Source organism: Cydia strobilella, chromosome 13, assembly GCF_947568885.1.
Source record: "Cydia strobilella chromosome 13, ilCydStro3.1, whole genome shotgun sequence".
NCBI lineage: Eukaryota > Metazoa > Arthropoda > Insecta > Lepidoptera > Tortricidae > Cydia > Cydia strobilella.
In genome coordinates this window covers 8,984,898-9,011,835 of record NC_086053.1, presented here as the reverse complement: position 1 = coordinate 9,011,835, position 26,938 = coordinate 8,984,898, and the positions used below count along the sequence as shown (strand labels likewise).

At 38.3% G+C, this 26,938-nt stretch overlaps 2 protein-coding genes and 1 long non-coding RNA gene across 4 annotated transcripts; 2 read left to right on the top strand and 1 right to left on the bottom strand.

Moving 5' to 3' along the window:
* Positions 1-225: 225 nt before the first annotated feature.
* On the top strand, positions 226-1,161 carry LOC134746615 (uncharacterized). The gene is made up of 2 exons (XM_063681041.1): positions 226-382; positions 638-1,161. Exons 1-2 carry the CDS (start codon positions 347-349, stop codon positions 986-988), a joined length of 387 nt encoding a protein of 128 aa, XP_063537111.1. The 5' UTR covers positions 226-346; the 3' UTR covers positions 989-1,161.
* An 11,637-nt stretch (positions 1,162-12,798) lies between these two features.
* LOC134746614 (uncharacterized) lies at positions 12,799-16,763 on the top strand. 2 transcript variants are annotated; one of them, XR_010128244.1, is made up of 3 exons: positions 12,799-12,908; positions 13,437-15,021; positions 16,749-16,763. It is a non-coding gene; the product is annotated as an uncharacterized LOC134746614 (long non-coding RNA). The 2 variants fall into 2 exon arrangements; XR_010128243.1 differs by lacking the exon at positions 16,749-16,763 and having other exon boundaries at positions 13,437-15,614.
* A 2,470-nt stretch (positions 16,764-19,233) lies between these two features.
* Positions 19,234-20,147, bottom strand: LOC134746373 (uncharacterized). Its single transcript, XM_063680743.1, has 2 exons — positions 20,017-20,147; positions 19,234-19,568 (listed from the first exon to the last, which is right to left on the bottom strand). The coding sequence occupies exons 1-2, from the start codon at positions 20,047-20,049 to the stop codon at positions 19,287-19,289; spliced, it is 315 nt and encodes a 104-aa protein (XP_063536813.1). The 5' UTR covers positions 20,050-20,147; the 3' UTR covers positions 19,234-19,286.
* Positions 20,148-26,938: the final 6,791 nt, after the last annotated feature.

The following is a 26,938-nucleotide window of genomic DNA, read 5'->3' as shown; positions in this document are numbered from 1 at the left end:
GTACGCTAAATCTCTGTGGATACCTAGCACAGTAAGAAGCATTTCTAATGCATTATTTTTAATATACCTACCTAGCTGGGCTATAATTAATAAATAGATTTTAACGCTACCTACGCTGCTGCTATCGGTACCTTATAGAGAGTGACGTTATCTATGTTGAACATTATTCATCTCCATTGGGAAAACCTCTTATGTTCCTATCTAATTGCATTGGGTTGTTTAACGCTAAGCCTTTCATTAAATAGTAAACTGTATAAAAGACAAGGAGCACTGAATACCGACATCACAACTAGTTGTGTCAAAAGTACGAACGAACGATCACATCACGAAGAAAACAATCATCAATATGGTTTCTAAGATTGTACTAGCCCTGTGTGTTTTGGTAAGTGTCCTGTTGAAACAAAATCTTTATTTTTAATGCCAAATATAAAAAATATCATAATATTATAAGGTGGATTACGCAATCGCATATGAAATTTCTTTTACAATGGCATCACCCTGTCACATGATTCATAATTGGAACAATTGTACTCGTAATGTAACAGCAAAAAGACGGAACCAAAAATTTAATTGATGCGTTTAAAATCTCTCGCTTCTTTTTGAGACATTAAATTAATATTTTTTTTATTTTTCAAAGGGGGCAGTTGCATCAGCCGTGCCAGCGGCTGGAGGTCCCGGAGGCTGGCCAGCGGCCAGCGGTTGGGGTGCGCCCGCAGCCCCTGGTTGGGGCGCCGGCGGTTGGGCCCCCGCTGCCAACCCCTTCATCCCTCCGTGGATCGCCTCCGCGCCCTGGTTCCCCGTCTTCACCCCTTGCGCCGCCGTCGGAAGCACCTGCCTAGACTGTAAGACCAAGGTGGTATGCACGAAGATTGGTGCTATCCAGCGTGCCTGCAACGACCCTACCATGCCTTACTGCAGCTTAGGAAACTGCACGGCCACGCCTTCTGCTGAGTGCGCCCCGGTCTCCGCGGTGCCTGCCACAGTCTAATTTAACACTAGTAGACTAAACACCAGTAAATAACTGTCACGAATTCAAACTCAGGAGTATTGCGACTGATGTGTAAACCAAGTATACTCAAACAGATTAAACTGAACTACGTTTTAAATACTTAAAATATTGTAACGTGTTCCTTTTTGTATTATTTAATAAAGCTCATTTTTAATCTCTGTTTATTTTATTAATTTCAAAGAGAGATGTGAAAAATTTGGTTTAAGTACATACCAAAGATAGATATAACTCCCTAATATTATATCCTCTTTGGTACATACCTAATTACGCAATAAATGTTGACAACAGTAACTAGTAAACCAGGACTGTTCCAATTTTACTCTACCTACTGCGTCATTATTATACATCAGCACACAGCTATATAACTAAATAGTAGGTACGTTTTGCTGAAATGAAATGCTGATATAAATTCCAACCAAGTTAAGTATAGGTCCACTAATACCCCACCCCTACTAATATTAAACCCTATTAATATTATAAATGCGAAATAAACTCTCAGACCAATTCGAACGTACACTAACATCAAACCGATATTTGAATGATGTTGGAATCATATCAGTTAGCAGTCATTCGCGCGGGCGTCTCGCTACGTCTTAAAACACTGAACTGATATTGATGAGATAGTTTGAGGCCCGAGGTAGGATATAGGGTAGGTTTTATCAATAAACATAATCATTCCACACAGACAAATTCGCGGGCAGAAGCTAGTATACACAAGTATTTTTCTATACGCAGTCTAGTTTAGCTCAATTGCCTATTGACAAAATATTATTTAAACTTTTAAAGTACCTACCTTACTTAGCTAATGTCAGTGGCGTAGCTAGGCGTGGGCGAAGGCCCACGGCCTCGCGCCCCAAGGGGGGGCCTCGCGCGAGGCCCCTTCGGGCACAGTGAAAAAAAAGGGCCTCGCAGATGCGATTTCGCCCACGGCTAGATTAGTTCACGCTACGCCACTGGCTAATGTAATGAATGATATTTGTATTTAGACCTAATTATTATAGATTCGGTAATGCTGTGATTACTTATATCAGAAATGTGAATCCGTATTGTGTATCGCTTGTTTCATTGCAGGAAATAGAATACAAAATTACTTATACTTAATTTATTTTTACAATAGGTATGCAGCTCGATTCAGCAAAACATCCTGGATTTGTAATCAAGGCGTTATTGTTGTAACAGTGTACCTAACGGGCGCTGTGGGAAACATAATGGGCTGAACACATGTGTTTGAAATGTTTCTGCTACGACTCTTAGCCTTAGCAGGCTACAACGTTCAGCCAAGCACTTACAAGTTACAGGCAATTAAGTTTACCACGCGATTACTTTTTGATTTAGTTCGCCTTAATAAAAGTATTTGTGTTGCAGTATTTTATAAAAACTACATACGTTTTTACAAGGGTTTTCCCGAGGGTCTACAGTATGGGAATCTTTAAAAAAAGGAGTGTACAGGTTTTTAAAAGGTCGGCAACGCGCATGTAACACCTCTGGTGTTGCACGCGTCCATAGGCTACGGTGACTGCTTACCATCAGGTGGGCCGTATGCTTGATTGCCGCCGATGTGGTATTAAAAAACCTTTTTACAAAATCGACTTACTATTGTAGTAATATCCACATTCTTTAAGGATTTGCCACACTGGATGCATCATGCGGGCAGCGGTCAGGTCAAACTTCAACTTCAAAGGTTGCTGTCAATGTTGTTCATACATAATGCGGGTTTGACCTGACCGCTGCCCCCAGAACGCATCCAGTGTGGCAAATCCTTTATGGCAAACTAATTTCGTATACATAAATACTTGCGTTTCTTATAATAAGTACCTATAATACGACAAAATCTATACAAATGTATTTTAATTGTCACAAAAAGAAACATAGGTTAATTTACAACATTTTATTTTACAACTGACCATAAGGTCAACTAACTTTTGGCTAAGTTATTGAAATTAAAGTGAAGTAAATACCTATTTAGATATAGGTTCAGATATAGGTACTACACGCCTTAACAACGCATTTTGCTGCATAGGTAGCGGGAAAATTATTCAATCGACATAGCCCCGCGACGCTACGCGAGCTTAGATTCTATATAAGCCTTAGAAGTTAAATGAATAAGAAGTTAAAACTTTTGAAAAATGGAAAAAGTTCGGAATAATATACAGCTGCAAGTCCATACCGTACCGCACTCTTTAATTAATCTCATAATTAAGTTTGGACTTTGGAGTAGGGTTAGATACGGACTGTGAGTACTACGGATCACTTAAATTTATTGATGCTAATTAGGCTTTTACCCTCACAGGGGCCACATAACAAAGACATAGATATAGATAAAGTATAAATTGAAAAATACATTGTTAAGTGGAAAATAAAGCTGTAATAATAATAGTAATAATTAAGGGTCTCCGGCAAGCTCAGTTCTCCATACGACTAGCTAGATTGGGCTGAAACTTTGTACTTACAATAGGATAAGGTATATATATGTCTGTAATTAGTTTTTGTAGCTACAAAAATACAGCAAATATAAGTTTTTCATAAATAACTTGTTTTTGCTCTATTTCGTTTGTTTTATAAACTGGAGCTATATAAACTAACTCCAGACCTAGATATACCTCATGTCTCTATATGTGCAAAGTTTCATTACAATTCAACACGAAGTTTTAAAATGAGAGCGGAACTACGTTTGTATGAGAAGGTGCAATTCGGCCGAGCTTGCCGGGGACTCTTAAAGTAAAGGTATAGGTAACTATTATACCTTCCATACCATGTTGCCGTTTTTACTCGCTCGCGCCATTCATACATTTTAACGCCAGTGTCAAAAACTTTTGCTACCTAATTTGTCACTCAAGGGTGAGGTGCTGCAGGCACAATCAACGAACGCAGCTATCGCCCCATTGAGAACAGTCACTTATTATACCTTCAACGAATCATGATGACGTTGACAGGCGGTTTAGTGCAACCGGCCCTTTGTGTGTTCCTGTGTGTCAAAGCAAGTGTAATAATGTAAACTAGTAAGGTCAGTATGGGTAAGTGTAGCTGCGAGGCAAGTGTAACTAACCTTCATATTACTGACTTGACTGCGCAGTTAAGATAGGTAATTATTTTTAGTTTTAGTTTTTTGTTTTAGCCTTAAGTAATACTAACATTATCCTTGTTTTGTTTTTGGTTTGTTATTTGTTAAGTACTAACCAATGTTTATGGATACCTAATGTGTCTGAAATAAAGTTTTTCAATTTCAATTTCAATTACGTAAACTAATTGTGATTTTGATAAAACGCTGGTGGCCTAGCGGTAAGAGCGTGCGACTTTCAATCCGGAGGTTGCGGCAGGGGGGTGTCACTGCGCAGTTTAGGTATATTTGGCCGGCGCACCGCCCGGGAAGGTGTATGACAGTGGGCTGCCGCTCGGCTCGCACGATAGTCGTGTCACGTGGCGCTCGCGCAAAATTTTAAATACGCAATGGCTTCGAAACCTAAATCGCGATCTAATCTGTATAAAAGATAATGTTCTGTTTACGGATGTCTGAATAAACGGAAGGACAAGGAAGCAGAAAAAACATTTTTTTTAAATTCCGGACTATATTGACCGACATATTTTCAAAGGAATAAGTACTTCTAGGGATCCCTTATAGGGATAAGTCCGCCTTTGTACATTGTACATATTTTTGTTTTTTTATTGTGTTTGTAATCTGTCTTATGTACAATAAAGTGTTTACATACATACATACTTCTGTGGCATACCTACTTCCGTGAGAATCAGACATACTATCTCCGGCTAAATATTTTATGTTTACAGAATCAACGTTTGTAATTCCTACATATTTACCTTAAAAATAATAAATCAGTAGGTATAGGTACAAAAACTTGTCAAGTGACAACCCCGTGCCGACACTCGCAGCTCGGTCATAAAACTGCGGCGCGCAAAGAAGATTCACGGTTCGTGTGCGGTTATAAGTTTCAATTTTGCTTGCAGGCGGCGAGTGTAGGTATAATTTTATACCTAAATCTGGCTTTTGTGAAGGAGTGAATTTTCTGTACGGTATTACTATTAGTTATTCTGTGGTTGCGGGTTCAAACCCCGGCTTGTACTAATGAGTTTTTCGGAACTTATGTACGAAATATCATTTGATATTTACCAGTCGCTTTTCGGTAAAGGAAAACATCGTGAGGAAACCGAACTAATCCTAACAAAACCTAGTTCCCCCTCTGGATTGGAAGGTTAGATGGCAGTCGCTTTCGCAAAAACTAGTGCCTACGTCAATTCTTGAGATTAGTTGTCAAGCGGACCCCAGGCTCCCATGAGCCGTGGCAAAATGCCGGGATAACGCAAAGAAGAAGAATTGAGATTTTGATACTGCTATGATCTGTTGTCATGAGTAAATAAACTATCAATTGTAATTTATTACTAAAGGTGACGTTGTCAAGCAATTTTGAGATTATAGTCATTTTGAAATCTTACAATTTTTTTAATACGAGTTGGAGCTCTCACCTGAGAAAGTGTGTCTATCTCACTTGAGGCAAGTGTGACTAATAGCTTTTGCCCGCGACTTCGTCTGCGTGGAATTATTAATTAAGGTACCTATCGTACCTTATTTTTTATCTCACCGGTATGTTTTATGTTTTATCTAATAAGTCTAATTACCGTATTTCGCCGGCTGAGACAACGAGCGCCACAGCGCTATGAAGTGTGTTTATAAATATAAGGTAATTTTTGTTTTGTTCACATATCTTTTTCAGTTCTAAATTGATTTTACCTATTTAAAAGTGCATTTTTCATTAAGAAGAATTTTACAAAGAAAAAGGTTTTCCACCCCAGCTTGGAACATATATGTCACCGTTATCCCGGATTATATTTTATCATAAATGATGATAACTAACTAAGTATATAGATCAAAATTTATAAATTATCATCGTTTACTATCATGGTTATTGCGTTTTAATATTAAAAAATGTTGTCTTGCGTGCACTAACAATGTAGTCACACTTACCTCATTTTGCTGGGGAAGTGTGACCCTGTCTCTACTTTCATTAAAGACCTTAAATACCATTTTTATGGTTCCGTACCCAAAGGGTAAAAACGGGACCCTATTACTAAGACTCCACTGTCCGCCTGTCTGTCTGTCCGTCTGTCGGTCTGTCACCAGGCTGTATCTCATGAACCGTGATAGCTAGACAGTTGAAATTTTCACAGATGATGTATTTCTGTTGCCGCTATAACAACAAATACTAAAAAGTACGGAACCGTCTCGTCGTCGTCGTCGTCGTCGGAGTCCGACTCGCACTTGGCCGGTTTTTAAACTATCAAACAATCATAAAGCACTGATTTCAGCTAAAGTTGAACCATACCATATTGTACCTTAGGGCACAGTTCGAAATCCAACTTTATGATATTGATTTATGTGTTTAAAGTAAACTTTTACAAAAGTGTGTCACACTTACCCATATTGACCTTACATGCGTTATTAGGGATATTTTCATTACCACTCAATATTGCATGCTGACTTTTGCACAAAAGTTCCGCCCATCGAACTTAATTGGATTAATTGAATTAATTCCACTCACGCTTAAGAGCCCTTTACATGAAAATTCAAACCAGTAATATTTGCTGCCAATTTTTATTACAAATAAACATAAACTTCTAAATTTAATGTTACTCAAAATAATGAATCACAAAGCAAACAAATCATAACTCTCTGAAAGTATTTTCACAAAAGATAAACGATGCCTTTAATTTAAAAAATGTTAGGATGCCGAACTGCAAGAAATACTAAGAATTTGATGGAATTGCCCTTGGAGCAATTATTGGCAATCGACACTAGGTACCGGGGAACAATATCCCTCATTACAGTAAGGCGCGAAAACTTTTGGGCAGCTAATTGTTTTTCCGCCAATAGGCAAGCAAATGAGACGGGTGTTGCAATCTTGGCATGTGTACTTCGGTGTGACGGCGGGATCGCAAGAAGTCCAGTTAACAATAGCTTGGGCCTCCACTTGGTCGGCTTGGCGCTTGGCTCTGCCTTGGTTTTGGTGCGGTCCTCCTTGAGATGTGTGAGGTGCGCCTTGAGCTGACTGGCCGAGAGCCACACTCAGGAAAGCAAACTATAAGGAATAAAGTATACTTCATTATGGGTTATATTCACCTATCATTAATGCCCTGGTTTGAAGCAAAATTTAATGATACTTCTAAAGTTATTAAGGGAACAACAGTATTAATCACAACAAATGTTAAGTATATAATTCTATGGTTTTTTGGGCATAATACCGCATCTATAAATCCTATTCTCACAAAAAAAGCTACAAAAATCTGTGGATACTGTAGTATTTTTTTTTTTTATAAATATTACAGGACATTCTTACACAGATTGACTAAGTCCCACGGTAAGCCCAAGGAGGCTTGTGTTATGGGTACTCAGACAACGATATATATAATATATAAATACTTAAATACATAGAAAACACCCATGACTCAGGAACAAATATCTGTGCTCATCACACAAATAAATGCCCTTACCGGGATTCGAACCCAGGACCATCGGCTTCACAGGCAGGGTCACTACCCACTAGGCCAGACCGGTCGTCAAATTAGTAATTAGTATTGTGTTCAACAAGCCTTATTTTATACCTATGGTCTTTATGTAACATCCTTAAGGGTCTCCGGCAAACTCAGTTCTCCATACAAAGGTAGTTCCGCTCTCATTTTAAAACGACTAGCTAGATTGGTCTGAATCTTTATACTTACAATACGATAAGGTATATCTATATATATCATTATATGTGCAAAGTTTCATTACAATTCAACAAGTAGTTTTAAAATGAGAGCGGAACTACGTTTGTATGGGAAGGTGCAATTCGGCCGAGCTTGCCGGGGACTCTTAATACGCCTACGTCAAATAAAAATTTGAATGTCTTTCAATGTCATCTTATCAACAACAATATTAAAATATTATATTTTTAATTATGCTTTTAATATAACATTTTGGCGACGAGGATGGGATTCAAACCCAAGAGCCAAGTAAATAAGTGCGCTTGGTTACAGAAAAGTGTCACTTTCCTAGGACATAAAATAGACGCCAGCGGTCTACACCCGACGGAAGACAGAATCAATGCGATTAAGAACATGCCTATTCCGGCCATCACAACGGAACTTCGAGTCCTACTAGGCTCAATAACATACTATGGCCGTTTCATAGATAGCCTTCACATAAGATGCGCCCTATTGTATAAATAGACATATAGACATCTGAAAAGGAACCAACGGTGGAACTGAACCGAGGAAGACACACGAATAACGAATGAACTGAAAAATATTCTGACGTCATCAGACACGCTCGTACACTACGACGAAAAAAAAACCGATATATGTCAGCAGTGACGCATCAGCGAAGGGAGTTGGGGCGGTTTTATTTCATAAAACCAACGAGACCATGCGACCCGTGGCGTATGCCTCGAGAACACTCTTCGACGTCGAACAACGATACTCGACTATCGACAGGGAAGCATTGGGGATCGTGTATGTCACAAAATTCCACCTATATCTCTATGGTAGAAAGTTCATCCTGCTAACTGATCATAAACCCTTGGAGAACCCTTTCAGCCAAGATCGAGAAACACCCAAAATTGCTAGCAACCGGCTTCTTTGATGGACCAGCATGATCTTAAACAGCTATGAATATTCCATACATTATCAAGCAGCACGAGGGAACATCCCGGCCTACGCACTATCTAGACTACCGATCGCATGCAACGACACAACACTTAAGGAAAGAACCGGGCTACCGCAATTCGCCCACTTACTACATCTACGAGTAAGACTCGAGAACATTCCCGTAACAAAACACGAGCTACAAAAACAGACGTTCAAAGACAAGACGCTTAACATTATCAAAAATTATATCATAACGCATTGCCCAGATAAATAGGACCTTTCCAACGAGCTGCACACGTTTTATGAAAAAAGGAACCAGATGTCATACGAGGACGGAATCTTACTTTGTAACGGAAGACTCGTCATACCAGAAACACTCCGACCGCTGATCCTAGAAATGCTACACGATGGCCATAACGGCATTACAGCTATGCAGTCACTGGCACGTCTTCACGTACATATATTGGTCAAATATTTACAAAGATATATTAACCTTCTTAAAACAGTGCAGTCTATGCCAGCAGTCGAGAAGCAACACGAACGAAGCGCCGGTGTTTCCGTAGGGAATACCAGTGGAGCCATGGCACAGATTACATGTAGACTACGCTGGGCCATTCTTAGGTCATATGTGGTTAATAGTCATAGACGCCTATATATATGAAATGGGTAGAGGTGGTGCCAATGAAAATTACAACAACGAGGGCAACAGTGCAGATATTAAAGAACATATTTGTTACATTTAGTAAGTGACAACGGACCACAGTTCACTTCAGAAGATTTTGACTAGTTTCGGGCATTACATACTACATACATAAAAACAACACCATATCACCCAAAAACGAACGGATTGGCGGAGCGCGCAGTGCGCACGTTTAAGGAGCGAATGCTAGCCAGTGACAGAAGCCTTGACCTCCATGAACGTCTTAACAACTTCCTTCGGGGATACCGCAACATCCCACGATGCTCAACAGATCGATCGCCATACGAAATTATGTTCGGAAGGCCAATATTCACTACTTTCGGCCTGTGGAAGCCTGACGTTAAAGAGAACATGGAAATAACACGTCTAAAACAGATACTGAGACCTACCAACAAAGTAGTTTTGCCTCCAGTCTCCAAACCTGGCGATAAGGTTTGGATAAACAAATCTATCGGTAAGGGGTCTGACCCTGGAACAATTATTAAACGCAACGGACCTTACTCTTACGAAGTAGAACTCACGAACGGAGTACAAAAACGCAAACATCAAGAGCAAGACGACCATCGACACAAGTCAACAAATATTTAAACCAGCGCCAGAAATTAGGCTACCGGAACCTGAACAAGTTCCTAAGAAAATGATTAAGGTCAAAAATTTGACATATTATAGACGTAACATTAACGCCCACGAACAGAGCGGCGACCATGGCGAAGAACCGCCGCCAGCAGCATCCACCAACAGGGTTCATCCAGACGGTCCCATGCCCGTGGCCTTTTTTGTGGTAGGAGGAATTATGTAGTATTATGTACAACAAGCCTTATTCTGTACCTTTGTGTAACATCCTTGAATAACTTTCAATGTCATCTTATCGACAACAAGATTAAAATATTATATTTTTAATTGCTTTTAATATTATCATAACAGATACACCTGTACCTTGTATGTAAAAAAAAGTCATAGGTGTCTACAATTTAAAAGCTTAACTAAAAATCACACATATTAATTTTTAAGTGAGTGAAAATCGTGTTAGTTTAAATCAGTATATCACACATATTTTCGCAAGGTTTCGTAATTTACAAATATACGAAACACGTTTATATTTTTGTGAATTCTAAAACTTACTTAAATTGGTACTTACCAGGGCCATGAGGCAAATAGTGTTCTTTAGAATCGACATGTTTTCGAGTCATTTGCATTTGAATGCATCTGAATGTTGAGCATTGCTTTTATACTTCCTATATCTGTTATCAGGTCGGAGGTAACTTCGGGTTTTCCTAGTGTAAAGTCAATAGAATATAGGTGTAGGTACCTATTGTTTTCTATTAGCTCGGTGTTAACAGACCGACTTAGACTTCTAGAAAGAGTTATTATGGAATTCAATAGGTATCTTAGAATTATTGTCAAGTGCCATACAAATCCAATTCTTCTAATGTTATACATATGGACGTGTTTTGTTCTTTGGATATAAGTATAATTTGAACATCTATACTCAATCAGGCAATAAGGATAAGGACATAGACACCTTAAACTCTAAGTTTAAAAATACAGCATACCTTACTATACTTACTATGGTTTGAAGTATGTTTCCCTCTCACTGTTCGTTACGTTACTATATAAGCATGTACACCACTTAATTAGACAGTATTATAATAAACATCATACCGACAACAACTTGTGTTTCCCTTACACATCTCCCACATCACATGGCGATCCTGCCAGTCGTGATTGTGGTGAGCGCGAGTGAGTGCAATCAAGGACCTGAATTATGTGATTTTTGAACGGTACAAAATGTGCAAAATACGTAGACACTAAAAAGTTGAAAATGCTTGACGACGTTAAATAATTCCGATTTTTATCTTCCGAGTTCTACGGCACTAAAACTTGGAAATGGGTTCGAGTACATCAAAAGATGAAGTGGTTATCGCCCAAACCGCTAGTGGCGGCAGCAACACAGCCGGAGTTGAACAGGTCAAGACGCATCTAACCCCCACGACTAATATACTGCTCGTCGTGATCATAGTAGTCCTTGTAATTGCAAGCTGTTTCGGCCGTGTACGTGTTTACAAGAAAATGCTCACAACCTGAATTCGTCGCGAGTACAAATTTTGCCACTTAGTGAAACACAATTTTTTTCACCACACCAACGCGAGGAAATTACTACCTATAAAACATCAAACAAATCAAACCAAATCAAATTCAAATGAACGTTAATTAATATTTATCATTCAAAATCATCATTTAGAAGACAATTCTAAAAACATAAGTGTGGTTTTATGAAACGAGCGTTAGCGAGTTCCATAATAGAATCACACGAGTGTTTTAACCTTTTCGACGCCGTGTCAAACACAAAAGCTGTCATCCAGACGCCACGTCACCGAAGGCGTGTCAAAACTGAAATTAAACTTTATCCATATGCATGTAGGTCTATGTTACTCTGTGGTCTATGACGGATTAATCGGTCCTTGGCGTTGGACCTGCGGTGCGTATATATCCGTCATTGGCGTCCAAAAGGTTAAGGCCTAATTATGTACAGTTGCATACACTACTTTATCTACACTATACACATATCATAAGTACTCTAAGATGGGTTTAGAAGCCGTAGGGAGATGATCTGCATTGCTACTGGTGCTACCTGTAAAATATCTATAGACTATAGATATTAAAATAATGCAATAAAAAATGAATTTGAACAAATACAGAAACAAACTACTCATATTTTCAACTAAAATGTAAATTACAAACAACTTTTCAAAGTTCTACTTTTGTACAGCAAAAAACCAACAAACAAATGACAACAGTAAAATGTTTTTTTATTATTATAGACAAACGAATGAAGTCCCTATTCTCATGTCACTCGAGATCAAATGTCGTGCGGTTTATATTCAAAAAACATACTAAATTGACGTTTCGTATCGATAACTGTTTTAATATCTATAGATACTAGAATAGAAACCCACTTGAGTTTCGACAAATGTTTCAAATTTAAACTCATAACTTGCTCATAACCAAAAATCTATAATAATGTACATCTCAGAATAATAACTAAATGTACATAATAACATTAAAGTACAGATTTTACCTACTACCACAGATAAGAAAGGTTTCATAGTAAAATTGGTTGTAATAATGCCGGTCATTTCCTACTAACTACTTGTATAATATACTATGTTTCCTACGGTTTCTGAACGCATTTTAGAGCACTAACGATATGTGTCATATGTGCGTAAAGAAGTTTACATTTGCAATACGGGGAGGCTAAACGACTTTAATAAAAATACACTAAAGATTCTAACTCCATCTTGCTGTTTACTTAAACTGAGATATATTGTGATTAGAAAGTAGGTTTTTCATAACAATAACGGAATTTCCCCAACGGAAAACTAGACGCGCTAAACTGTTGACTTCTCTAGGAAAATCCAAGGTTGCCTATGTATCAAGTTCTGATAACGAGTAGATATGAAGTATAAAAGCAATGCCCAGCCATCAGTTGCATCGAAAAGACATTGAAGTACTCTATAAAACGTAAATATGGCGATATTGAAACACGCTACGTGTCTGCTACTGCTGGTAGATAAATTGTTTTCTTATTTATTCGGTTTATAATGTCGGCCGCCGATCGTAAAGTTCCTGTGTAATATTTTGACGATAGTTACATTAAACTAATAGATAGGTAGGATATGTTCGTTAAGTTGTTTCAAATGACATGCCCAAAGGGCAAACTGTCCAGAAATAAGAGCCCCGCATGGCGGAGGTCCGTCGACTCAGGGAACGAAACAATGATTTTCACGTTTTTCGATTATGCCTAGGAATTTCATGATCTGCCCGATTTTACGATCGGCCGCCGACATTAAAGTAATATTGCTGTGATTCATCGCTATAAATATATGGAATCTGATTAACGTTTATTTGTTCTGTACGCTGAATATGGACCTAATTTGACTTATTTAATTGGTATTTCGTGACATAGCCCTTTTAATATATACGAGTATATAACAAACATAGCTAATTTGAAACAGGTGGCGAATAGACAATGTTACCGTTGAACAACAATGTCAACAATATACCTACTAGTATTAATATCTATGTTTCTTTCAGTTGGCCTTCCTTAGCTTAGTACTGGGTCAAACGGCTCAAGGAGGACCCCATATATCTCAGGGCGGTCCTCACGAATCGCAAGGAGGATCCCATGAATCTCAAGGAGGCGCACACGAAGATCAGGGCCGGGTTAAGAGACAGGCCGAACAAGATAGCGACGAAGACTCAGGAGTTGTGAGCTGGACTACTTGCGATCAAACTACGACGCCGAAACATTCTTGCCAAGACTGCAACACTCGTCTACTCTGTCTACCGATTGGTGGAAAAGTGATCACTTGTCCTAGTGTGAATAGGCCCTTCTGCAACAATGGTCGCTGTTCCGCTATTCCTAGCGCAGGCTGTGCTTAAGCTGTGTTTGTAATGTTTCCAACGCTAGGGCTTGAGATATTCGTTGATGAGTTTATACCGAGTGCAGTGTTCATTGCAGCCATTCAAAGCCGAAGTACCTTAGACAGTATAGGCATAATTTGCAAACAATTCTCTTAGCAGTTATATATATTTACGAATATTTTGTCTTGCTGACCGGCTACGTGTTATTAATTATTTTATAATACTCGTAGACTGAACAAACAAAGGTTTTATTGAAAATTAAAGCATTCACTCATTATTATTTTATTTATCACGCTTGCACTATAACAAAGAAAGCGAGTATCTCAGCTAATCTGCTACTGATAAATTTAATTCGTTGGACCGCTAAAGTACCTATATCTTTCGAATACATGTAATTTAACATTAGTTTAGAGTAGTGCATAATTATATTGTTTTATTTAAAGTTATACTGTATTTAGTTCATTGATTCGTGTAATATTTAATAAAATATAATAAAAACGGTCATTTTGAAAATATTGGTTTCAACATTACTGACAGTTAGGGCCTGTTTACAGATTGATAAGTGTTTAGTGCGAGTTCATACATTTGCTACTTGCGTTTGGTAACACACAGTAATTTGTGCGGAAAAAGAAGGGTCGTGAAATGTATGTGGCCCAATATACATTCCACGACTTCTCTTTCCGAACAGACTCTATAAAATGTATGAACTCGCACTTAACGTCCACCACTACTCTATTGAGCATGGTGTTCGCCGTCACACTTATTTAGTATCACAAATTAAATAATTTAAATTAATTTGTACACATGATACGTCTGTCATGTCATGTCTAGCATATCTAGACACAAGTCGCGCGACTTTACATGTGGAGCCGTGGCCCTTCCAATCGCGGCAAGACGTGCTAGACGTGTAGTCAATAGAAATAAAACAACAAAAAGAAGTCAAACAGGATCCCCGCTCAACAATTTACCCCAGCAAGCAAAAGCTGGTTTTCAGTGGATCGAAGTTAAAACTAAAGGAAGATGAGGGTATAAATACATTATTGTTGACTGTGTGTTATAAGAGTATCTTAAAATCGTATAAACCGTACTTATAATATACATCAACGAGTATTATTTTCGTCGCATGAGACACTGAAACGACAGTGGAAAGAATCCAATTAAGGCCGTTGTTACATTTGCAAGAGTCAGATATTGCGCAGTAATGGGAATTCTTCTCCGGCATTGTACGCGGCGCTGACAGCTAGACCCGTGTCCCGTGTCAGACAGGACTAGCGATGTGCCGGTCTCGAAATTTTTCCGAGAACAGAGAACACACGTTCTCGGAAACGTTCTCTCAGACGGAAATTGTGGAGAAAGTACTTTTTAAACAAAAAAAATAATTTTGTTATTTATTGTGTTCTCAAAATAAGCATCACTGATTATGTTATTTTATTTTATGTGCTGGAAAAGTGTAAACATGAAATTCCCTCTGGAAATTTCCGGCGAATATTCTCGGAAACGTTCTCCGGACATCATTCGTATAAAAAATATTGTCATTATTGGGTTTCAGGCAGGTAAACAAAACACATTCAATATTCAAAAAACGTATATATATGTACATATTGATCGTAGATAATAATCAGAAATTATCTAACATACTTCGTATATATTAATATATCATATAAAGGTTGTACTGGCTAATTAATTTTTATATAACATACATAACTTATAGCAATTATTACAAATAAAGATATTATGATTAGATTAGATTATGTTCTTAGATCTACTAACTGATATGGTTTTTGATCGTTCGACTGTATAATTTTTATGAAATTTAACTTTTATACAACATTAAATTATCTACACTGATTTTTTTTATACCACGTCGGTGGTAAACAAGCATACGGCCCGCCTGAATGTTATTTAAAAACAAATTAGACATTTTATCACTATAAAATATAGGTTTTATACAATGCGAATCTTATGTTATTCAAAATTATACAAAAAAAATATACAAAAGTGAGCGTATATCTTGTGAATTTTATATTTATAATTAGTATATATTACATTAATGACCCAATATTAGGCACCATTCATTGCAATATAAAAATAATACTAATTGATAAAATACCTAGAGTAAAATAACCCAATTTTCTCAAATAGTTATTTGAGGCAAAAGGTGTAAACATAACAAAAATAAATATGTCATTCCATTAAAAAAATTGTTCATTACTTATTTATGCTCATACTAGAGACCCGCCCCGGCTTCACTCGGGAAGTAAAGCGTAATAAACAACAACGTCAATAACACAGTTTTGCTTGAATTTTACGCGCGAATTTTTTAATTTCGGTTAACTCCTAAGATATTCATTTAAATTGTACGCTGTAAAGACCCATTATAATCCATGTGAAATGTTTAATTTAAGTAACGTATTTAATTTGATAATGATTTATACTGTATCCGTGTATAAATATAAATAGTTTTACAATTATCACATAATATGTGATCTATTTTTAGAAGTTAATGATGGGTATAGTAAGCTATACTTAAAAGATAGACATATACTAGCGCGGACTTTTTTGTAGACTAATAAAAGAGATACAATTCCACCATACATTATGTTGTTATATCTCAAACGGATTCGGCAGCGTTTCCGATTAAAGCTCCTAGCCACCGTGATTTTTTCCGACGTCTTTAACAAACATCGTCATATTTCAACCAATTTACACAAAACCTTAACAAATTATTCACCTTAACCTTCCTCAAGAATCACTCTATTTATGGGTGAAAACCGCGTGAAAATCCGTTCAGTAGTTTTTGAGTTTATCGCCATTATCGCCAACATACAGACATATAGGCAGACGCGGCGGGGGACTTTGTTTTATTTATAAGGTGCAGGAAGAAAAGTTAGAGAAGGTTCTCGAGAAATTTGGAAATTTTTCGGAAATTTCTTCGGAAAGGAATTCTCAGAAATAAGAACGTTTTCATCGGCACATCACTAGACAGGACGAGGATGTTAGGTGTTCTTAGTGTCTCTCGCCCTAAAGTATGTGAAAAATGCCCGCAGGGTGGCCGTCGGTTGACTATCAGAATACAGTAAGCATCAACGAGTGGACTTATAAAGAGAGTTAGACCAAGCTAAGTTGGCAGCGATTTTGATAGCCCAGACTGTGCAACTGTTATTTAAACGTCATAATTTCATAAGAGTTTAAGGTTTAAAATAACCCTTGCACAGTCTGGGCCATCAAAATCGCTGCCAACTATTAGTTTGGTTTAACTCTATTTTTCAGTCATCGTGATTATTTATCATATTAGAATACTTTGATCGCTCGATGTTTTCAATTTGAAACCGTGGAATTTTATTGACAAAGTAACTACGTGTGATTTATCTCATCTCGTGGCAAGCCCATTTGATGCATAATAATATATACCTACGTATATCCTTATATTCGGTTATTTCGGTTCTTGTCTGTCTGATTTAATTTCTTGTCTTATAATTACTTATATAACAATTCAAGTCTTGGAGACCCGTTACACCTCTAAGGATAATTTGATGATCTTTTTATTTATTTATTTATTATACATATTTTATTTCTGACACCTAGAGACTTTTACATCTCTAAACAATTTTAGTAATTGTCTGTTGTTTGTATATTTTTTATTAGTTTTCATTTTTTTGTGTAATTCGACATTTAGACTGGATACATCTCTGACAAAGTATCTAATATTTTATTGATTCCATATTTGTAATTGTTTTTTGTAAATTTTGGTTTTGTATTGCTTGTAAAAATTGACATGAAAAGTGCCCCTGTGGCCTATTCGCTGAATACCTAAATGTTTGATGTTTGTTTGATGTATTAAATATGAGTGTAAAATATCTCAGTAGAGAATACCGATCAACCATAGATATAGATGATGATCTTGGGACGATTGCGTAATCGTCATAAGATAGCAGTAACGCAATATTTTCTAACTCAGAGCCAAAATTATTTAATCAACACAATAAAAAAAAACTAAATAAAGCTAGCGTACATGGCGTATGAAACCTCACATCACACCCCGTTGGGTCAAACGTCAATATACATCAGACTTCAGTCGGGTAAATTGGGTTGTACAACGTCACTTAGGAACGTTGCTGGACAATGACACTGTGAGGGTGAGTGTCGCATTACGTCTTGGGAGCAGGGTATGTGAGCCCCACAGATGCCCTTGCGGGGTAATGGTCGAGGTTAATGGGCACCACGGGCTTAGTTGCGTCCGATGTGTAGGGCGAATACCTAGGCACCAAGCCATTAACGAGCTGCTTCGACGCGCTTTAGTCTCGGCGAACATACCATGCATTTTAGACCGGACGGTCTTACACTGGTCCCGTGGGCAAAAGGCCGGAGCCTGCTGTGGGATGCCACATGTGTGTGCACGTTTGCTCCCTCTCATGTCGGCCACACATTTAAAAAGGCAGGTGCAGCGGCTGAGGCCGCTGCTAAGGTCAAACACAGCAAATACGCCAACCTTGGACCAGTGTATGACTTCATTCCGGTGCTGTAGAAACGGCTGGGCCATGGTGCGCCGAGGCCAAAAAGCTGGTCAGGGAGATCGGACGTCGGTTGAGGGACAGAGGCTGTGACCCCCGTGCTGGATCTTACCTGGTCCAACAAATATCCTTAGCCTTTCAGCGTGGCAAGGCAGCTGGCATATTTGGAACATTTGGGCCAGGTAGGGAACAGTTCGGGACTTAAAAGGAAATTTTTGACGGGACTAGTTTGTGATTAATAAGTTTTTATATACTAAGTGTATACAGTTTAGGTTTAATAGGTTAGTTTTAATTTTATAATATTGTAATTTTATTTATTAAAGTGAGTTGTACAACTTGTACACGTCACTTTAATAAATAAAATTACAATATTATAAAATTAAAACTAACCTATTAAACCTAAACTGTATACACTTAGTATATAAAAACTTATTAATCACAAACTAGGCACTCAACGCTACGAAATATATAAATCAAAGGTTATTGAAATCCCTAGAACATTTTATCGACCTTCTTTTTCTGTCATTGAGTTATAGATTTATAAGATTTATAATATCAGTCGTACCTAACTACTTCTGGGACGGTCATACAGATATCATGATTTTATTTTCTTAGTGAACTTTGAAGATGATTTGGCCGATACAATCCACAACCAGTAATTATGCTACCTACATATGTTAACTTTGCAATAAACTTTGCTTTGAAATCGGAATAGGCCAGGGAACCATAGGAAGATTAGGCCAAAAAGTCGTAAAGCGGACTCTCCGAAGCAAAATATAAACTCTAGGATAAGAGAGGCCAGGAAAAAACATGCGGAGTGTATCTTACGTGTAGAGTGATAACAAATTTTAAAAGGGGAAAATTTAATTAGTATATATTTATGTACAATATATTTATGTACATTATTTGATTATAGGTACCCCCCTGCATAGAAAATTGTAAAGAAAAGTGCTAAGCGAATAGTATTGCTGACTGTACATAACCTAATAAACAATCAAACTATCAGACCCTAATAAACGTCGGTGACTGTCTCAAAATCTTCGCAGTCCGCACTGGGTTTTCTAACACATTTTCCGTCAACGCAGTAAGGTGTCCGTCCGAAGCAGTTCCTCACGATGCCCCCTTTAGGCGTGCAGCGTAAGGTGCTGTAGCAATCGTTACATGTGGGACCATTAAATGTTCCATGCTCGTATTCGCACTCCACCAATTGTGAAATCCACGGCAAATTTTGTGGCATACCCACGGGATCATCGACGACGCGCTGCGAGTTAACCATCGCGATTATGGTAATCTGAAAATATAAAATAACATATGATATTCTGACAAATCGTGGCACTGTATAAAGACTGATTTCAAGAGGCGTATTCAAGTATTAACACTGACAGATCGTATTCATAACAAATCCAGATCGAAAACATATCCTGTTATAACAATCAGAATACGCACCCAATAAACTTAAATCTTTAAATTATAAGCAAGTATATTACAGATAAATAAGATAGGTATTACGTAAGAGTGTCCTCTACTGCCTCTATTTAGTAGATTTTGTAATTTCTTTTTTTTAAATAAAGTTTAAATTTTTAATTTTTTTTTTAATAATTCAATTCCTTAAAACATTTTAGGTTACAAGAAATACATAAATAATATATTTACGATCATGCCGTTTACTACTACTGTAAACTAAATTTATATTTAGTATAATTTTAAGTCGAGTCAATAGAAAAACAAATTGAACGTACCACAAAAAGACTAAGTTTGATGAGGGCGGCCATGGTCAATCCTTGACTATTGCAACACACACCTGATTTTAAGTCGCTTGATACGAAACTAACTTATATATTGAATGAGTCAAATCTATATCTTATTTTATCAACTGATACCAAATGTTGTTAATCTGTATAACGATCTAAATGAACATAGGTATTCATATGAGATTAACGGAGTCATTATTTATATCAATCATTACTCATATCAAAAGGATATAAATAAGTCATGCTTGTTATGAAAAAAAAACCGGTCAAGTGCGAGTTCGTTCGTTCCGTACAATCTTTCAATTTTCTCATGTAAATAGAATCACAAAAGACTTTTGCCCAGAAGTATACTAAGCGTAATTGTGTACAGCGCCATCTATCGGCAAATTGGCTAACTAATTTGCGCGATCTGTATGTATGTTGGTTTCTCAGTGATAATTCCTTATCATGTGAAACGATTTCAACAATTTTTCTTTTATTTGAAAGAAGATGTTTTTAGTATAATCTCATTGACATTACTTAAGTATAACATTCACCCGCAAATGGGCTTAAATTGCAAATTAAATTAGAAAAGATTTTATGATAATAAAAAAAAGTTTTCAGGATAGAGGTGTAGTAGAATAATGTTATTGTAAATATTACAGGAAGTGTCCTCGGGGGAGCCTTTCACCCTAGAGGACGCGTCCCCAGGTGGCGGATAGGGGGATGCCCATCAGGTAGATATACTTACCTGAAGGGTAGGAGGGAAATAAAATACCTCCCGCGGACCAAACAGGCCGGAGATGGTAACTCCGTATCAAACCCTGGCTGCGAGCTTCTTTGACGTACTCGAAGTAGAGGTCTCAGTCATGCTCTGTGCTTGGGCTGGAGTACACAGAAGGGATGGCGGCGGAAGAACTCTTAACGGGTCAACGGCGGCACCCACATCTTGAGAAGATGAAGGCTTTGGCGTCAGGTGACAACCGGCCGTAAAACTATAGTCAATATTCACTCTCCTTGTGCAATCATGATAGCGAAACATAAGAGAAAAACGATAAAAGCTAGGGCGTCCCCCGTAAGCGAAGACGAGAACTCGGATGCGATGAATGTGAATGCGAAGAAATGCCAATTGAATGCCCGAAGCGACGACAACGACAAGAACCAATATTCGCATCTAAGAAGTACCAAAAAACTCCGACTGGGCTCATGGAATATAGGAACCATGTCCGGGCGCAGTGCGGAGTTAAGTCAGATACTTCGTAACAGAAGCATTAACATATGCTGCATCCAGGAAACAAAGTGGAAGGGCTCCAAATCCCGGGACATTGGCAACGGTTACCAGTTAATAAACCACGGAGAGGATGCAAAGCGCAATGGTGTAGCAGTCGCACTAGATACAGATTTAAAACAGCGAATCATAACATCGTAAGAAAGAGCGATAGGTAACTTTTGGTTAAGTTAGCACTGGACAACCAACCGGTCCTAAACATCATATCAGCATATGCACCCCAGGTAGGCTGTTCCGCGTCGGAGAAAGATACCTTCTGGGAGGATTTTGACGAAGTGCTACAAAATATACCACCAGAGGAGCTGGTACACATAGGAGCAGACTTGAATGGCCATTTTGGGGCTGAGAATGAGGCATATCCTGAAGTGCATGGAGGCTTTGGATATGGCAGACGTAACCAAGAAGAACTCAGTATTCTAAATTTCGCCGTAAAATACAACTTCAAAATTATGAATACACTTTTTCGGAAAAAGGAAGAACACCTAATCACATACAAAACATCTACAGCCAGAACACAAATAGACTACATCCTAGCGTCAAGTTCGATGAGAAAGTACTATAAAGACTGTAAAATAATACCAGGAGAGGCTCTAACCACACAGCATAGATTATTACTAGCCACAATGGAATTACCAAAACCCATCCGAGTACACATGGATCGAACCGAGCGCATAAAATGGAAAGAACTTCACAGCAGTAAAGGGACCCAGTTGCTCAACAAGATTGGTACATACATACCTGCAGACCGATGCATATGCCCACAAACCTGCTGACAGGATGTGGTCAGACTTTGAATGTATCTGCCAAAGTTACTCACGCCTCATATTAGGGGTCGCCCGAGGAGGACTGGGAACTAACAAAGACACTACCTGGTGGAGCAATGATGTTCAGCATATAATCAAAGCAAAACGCGACGCATTTAAGACATGGCAGAAATCTGATCTCGAGGAGGACCACGAAAAGTACAAAGCCATGAAATCGATTGCAAAATCAGCAGTGGCACAGGCACGGGCCCACTCGCGACAGAACTTCTACGAGAGACTGGAAAACGCACCCACGGAAAGCGCCATTTTTAAAATCGCTCGGCAGCGGCACAAAACTTCGCTTGACATAAAGTGCAATAAGTACATCAAGGACAGCTTAGGTAAACTCTTAACTTCTAATGAAGACATAAATGGGAGATGACGAACATACTATGATCATTTGTTAAATGAAGATTTCCCTAGCGAAGAGTTGCCAATATTATCATCTACAGAGGGCCCACACGATTGCATTCAGCCACAAGAAATAGCAAAGGCATTACTTAAGATGGAATTGCACAAAGCCCTTGGTCCTGATGAAGTGCCAGCGGACATCTGGAAATTGCTGCAAAAGACTGCCCTACCCTGGCTTACGGCACTTTTTAATAAAATTCTGTCTAAGGGTACAATACCAACCTTGTGGTGATCAAGCTTCCTCTGCCCCATATATAAGAATAAGGGTGATGTGGCAGAGTATAACAACTACAGGGGGATCAAATTAACGTCGCATACGCTGAAACTGTGGGAACGAGTAGTAAGTGCCCGACTGACGACGTTAACTAGCACGACACAAAACCAGTTCGGTTTCACAGCGGGTAGGTCAACAACAGAAGCCATCCAAACCATCCGCGTCTTAATGGAGAAATGTCGAATGAACAAGGAAAACCTGTACTTCGCGTTTATAGACCTAGAAAAGGCATTCGACAGGGTCCCAAGAAGGTTAGTTTGGCAAGCAATGCGAGCCCATAATGTACCCGAGAACTACATATCCTTAGTCCGGGATATGTACGAAGGGTTACGCCGCAAATTAGAAGTCCCGCTGGCGTCACAGATCCATTCCAGGTGAAAGTAGGTGTCCATCAGGGTTCGGCATTAAGCCCCCTACTGTTCAACCTGATCATGGATTACATAACGAGACATCTCCAATCAGAAATCCCTTGGTGCATGTTGTATGCAGACGGCATCGTATTGATCGCAAAGTCGGCATCGGAGCTACAACAAACTTTTAACAAGTGGTACACAGAACTCGAAAGGCATGGACTCCGAATTAGTCGCACAAAAACAGAATATATGGAATGCGATCTGGGTGGCACAGAAGAATTAAACTGCAAGATACAGATCGACAATGCAACGCTTCCAACCGTTACCCGTTTAAATACTTAGGATCCATGCTAACATCTGATATTCGCATAGAAGAGGATGTAACTCACCGCGTAAACACAGCATGGCTGAAATGGCGCTCCCTCTCTGGAGTTCTATGTGACCCTAAAATGCCAATTAAAACCAAGGGCAAAGTATATAAAACGGCCGTAAGGCCTGCCATGTTATACGGCGCGGAATGCTGGACAGCCCTTAGCAAGCACGAACAGCAACTGCACACGGCAGAAATGAAGATGCTGAGATGGGCTGGAGGAGTTACGCGCCTAGACAGGGTAAGGAATGAACACATCCGGGGTTCATTCAAAGTGGCTTCAGTAACAGAAAAACTCCGAGAAAGTAGGCTCCGCTGGTATGGACATGTTATGCGCCGCGACGATACCTACTCTCTGAAGACTGTACTTAACATCAATACAGGGCCTAGAGGAAGAGGCAGACCACCAGCCACTTGGTGGTCAACCGTCGAAAAGGATTTGAAAGCCCAGAAGCTTGCACCTGTGACAACCCGGGATAGAATATCCTGGCGCCGATGCACAAGGAGGCCCGACCCCAGATGAACTGGGACAGAGGCAGGAAGAAGAAGAAGATTTACAATAATGTTATTATTATGCAAAAAATGATTTTTTTTTACATATTTTCCTGCATAAGTTAATTTTTTATTTCTATGAAAAACAAATAAAAAATTGTTTTGTTATGTTCAATTCGAGCTCTTTCAAATGATATCCCACTCGACCTAGTAACTAGACTTTGAAATTTTGCCCCATCTTTATATTGGGCATTTTTCATAATTAATAAAAATAAAATAAAAAAATTACACTTCCAATGTGTTTGGGTTAGCGTTGTTCATAACTATTCCAAATTTCAAATCGATAGCTTCAGTAGTTCTCGAGATATTTAGCAATGTGACAGACAGATAGACAGACAGACGGACAGAGTCGCACCATAAGGGTTCCTTTTGTACCATTTTGGTACGGAACCCTAAAAAGTTGCACTTTAAGATGATAGCAAGCCGCTTTGCACGATGATAGTGGAGGCCCAACAAAACGATTTTTTTGCGAAGAACCCGTAATTTCGTCCCTTAGGAGCCGGGGTGAAGCTGTTAAAAACAAAAAAAACTACAAGTTTTACGGATTATCCGATTTCGTTAAATTTGGTGTCAATTGAAAGAAAATGCCATTATTTATTGTAAAAAAAATAAAAACTATATTTTAAAAGAAAAATGGTGTAAGAAAAATTAAAATCAATTTTTTCCTCTTACGCTTTATTTCTGCAAATACCTATAGTGTGTTCCACATAGAAAATATCTACAAAAAAGTACTATATGATAAAATCAAACATATTTTTTATTGTATATTGAAAATCGCATCAAAATCGTTTAAGCCGTTTATGAGATTCAAGTTTTACAAAGTGGCAAATTTTCATGGCGATTTTTACTACAGTCATACTCTTGAGTCGGGAGTTTTGGGCTTTTGTTAATGAAAAAGTTTATGAGCCGTAGGTTAGGTTAGGATAAGCAGGTCAAGGCCAAGGGACATCACGGCGTCAAATCTAAGGATATGATAGAGGTCTCCTTCTAAACTCCTAAATAATAATAAAAAAGCATCCCAAATGAGGCTGCGTTTTCGCGCTCACGGAAGCAGTGTCAACCCATCTGGCTTTTTTCCGTCAGCCTTATTTAGGCCCTGGGACTCCAACACGCAGAAGTAACTCCTGCCTTTATAAGCTTATCTTATCTGGTCCCCTAGAAACCATTTTAAATCATAAATCATAAATGTTTATTGCAAACCATGGTACATATGTTGTTACAGGTGATAAAGTTTCACATGGACCCTGACAGGGTATAGCACATATATTCTTAAAAATAGTTCTTAAAGCTAGTTCTTAAAACTAATACAATGGCGTGGAGAACAATTTTGCCTTTATACATGCTGGTCTTCCAGGAACTCTGCAACAGAGTAGTAGGCTTTCTGAATTAAAAGCGCTTTTAATTTTGTTGTAAAAATGTTGTTAGTTGTGGTATTTCTTATATTTATTGGTATTTGGTTGTATATTATTATTGAGCTGTAATATGGGCCCTTTTTGTAAATGTTTAGTATCGGTTCTGGCGGGATGAGTTTATCGTTCCGACGTTCGCTATTATAGAATTTAAACAAATAAAGGTTGTTTCTGACAAAAGTGGCTATTTCCAAGATATATAAAGAGGGTAAAGTTAGAATTTTGAAGTTTATAAAGTATGGTTTGCAGCTTACGAGTTGCGGTATATTTGCAAGTATGCGGATACATTTTTTCTGTTTTAAAAATATGTCATATGCATCGGTGCTATTTCCCCATAGCATGACACCGTAGCGTAACCAAGCTTGAGCGTGTGCGTGATATGCAGAGAGGGCGCATTCCGTATGAGTGTTGGCCTTTAATATACTTAATGCAAAGAGGAAAGAGGATAGTTTAGCTTTGACTTTGGCTGCGTGTTTTTTCCAGTCGAGGTGTGAGTCGATTGTCAACCCGAGTAGGGTGGCGTCGGTCGTTTCGTTGATTTTGAGTTCCTCTAGAAGTGGTTTTAAGTCGATAGAATTCTTTTGGTGTGGCCGAAATTGTATTATGTGTGTTTTATTTGTATTTATTACTAGGTTATGGTCTTGTAGCGATTCAGAAAATCTACTAAATGTTTTTTTAATGATGGTGAAATTGCTTGAGTTATTGGGATGGCTAAACAGCAGCGAGATGTCATCAGCGAATCACACTTTTGGCTAGTAATTTTAGGGAGGTCATTAATGTACACTAAAAATAGCACACATCCCATGACGCTTTTCTGTGGTATGGAGCTGTTCACTGTCACCATTTTTGATTGCGACGTTTGCAGAAGTTGCCCGGAGTCTTCCTGAAGGTGTTTAATTTCTACACACTGTTTTCTATCTTTCAGGTAGGATTTAATCCAATTGTAAGCGTTTTTATTGAATTGTATGATGCACATACGGAGCACAGAACGGTAAATGAAGTACACAAAATTATTTTTACAATAAAGAACAAACTTGTAACTAACCTACGTTGCGTGCAGCGTACCATGTGGGCCATATATAGGGCAATTCATTGAAATGGGACACCCAAGTACCATGCCCATATAATTGGGGGTGGAATAAAACCTCGGATATCCCTGGAAATGGGATAATCCGTGAAACTTGTAGATTTTTTTTTCTGTTTTTAGAGACCTTCACCTCGGCTCCTAAGGGACGAAATTATGGGTTCTTCGAAAAAAATCGTTTTATTGGGCCTCCACTATCATCGTGCAAAGCGGCTTGCTATCATCTTAAAGTGCAGTTTTTTTCTTCATAACAAGCATGACTATAGGTATTATATATAATTATGTACCTACAGTTTAATATCTTGTACGTGACATCTAATGCAATTGGGGTTTTGAAAGGATAAAAAAAAGAATAAGAATAAGAAAACATTTATTGCCACACAACAG

Coding starts and splice junctions, on each gene's coding strand:
- LOC134746615 (XM_063681041.1), top strand. CDS start 347: ATGGTTTCTAAGATTGTACTAGCCCTGTGTGTTTTG. Junction 383..637: donor TACTAGCCCTGTGTGTTTTG/GTAAGTGTCCTG, acceptor TATTTTTCAAAG/GGGGCAGTTGCATCAGCCGT.
- LOC134746373 (XM_063680743.1), bottom strand. CDS start 20,049: ATGGCCGCCCTCATCAAACTTAGTCTTTTTGTG. Junction 19,569..20,016: donor TCAAACTTAGTCTTTTTGTG/GTACGTTCAATT, acceptor TTATATTTTCAG/ATTACCATAATCGCGATGGT.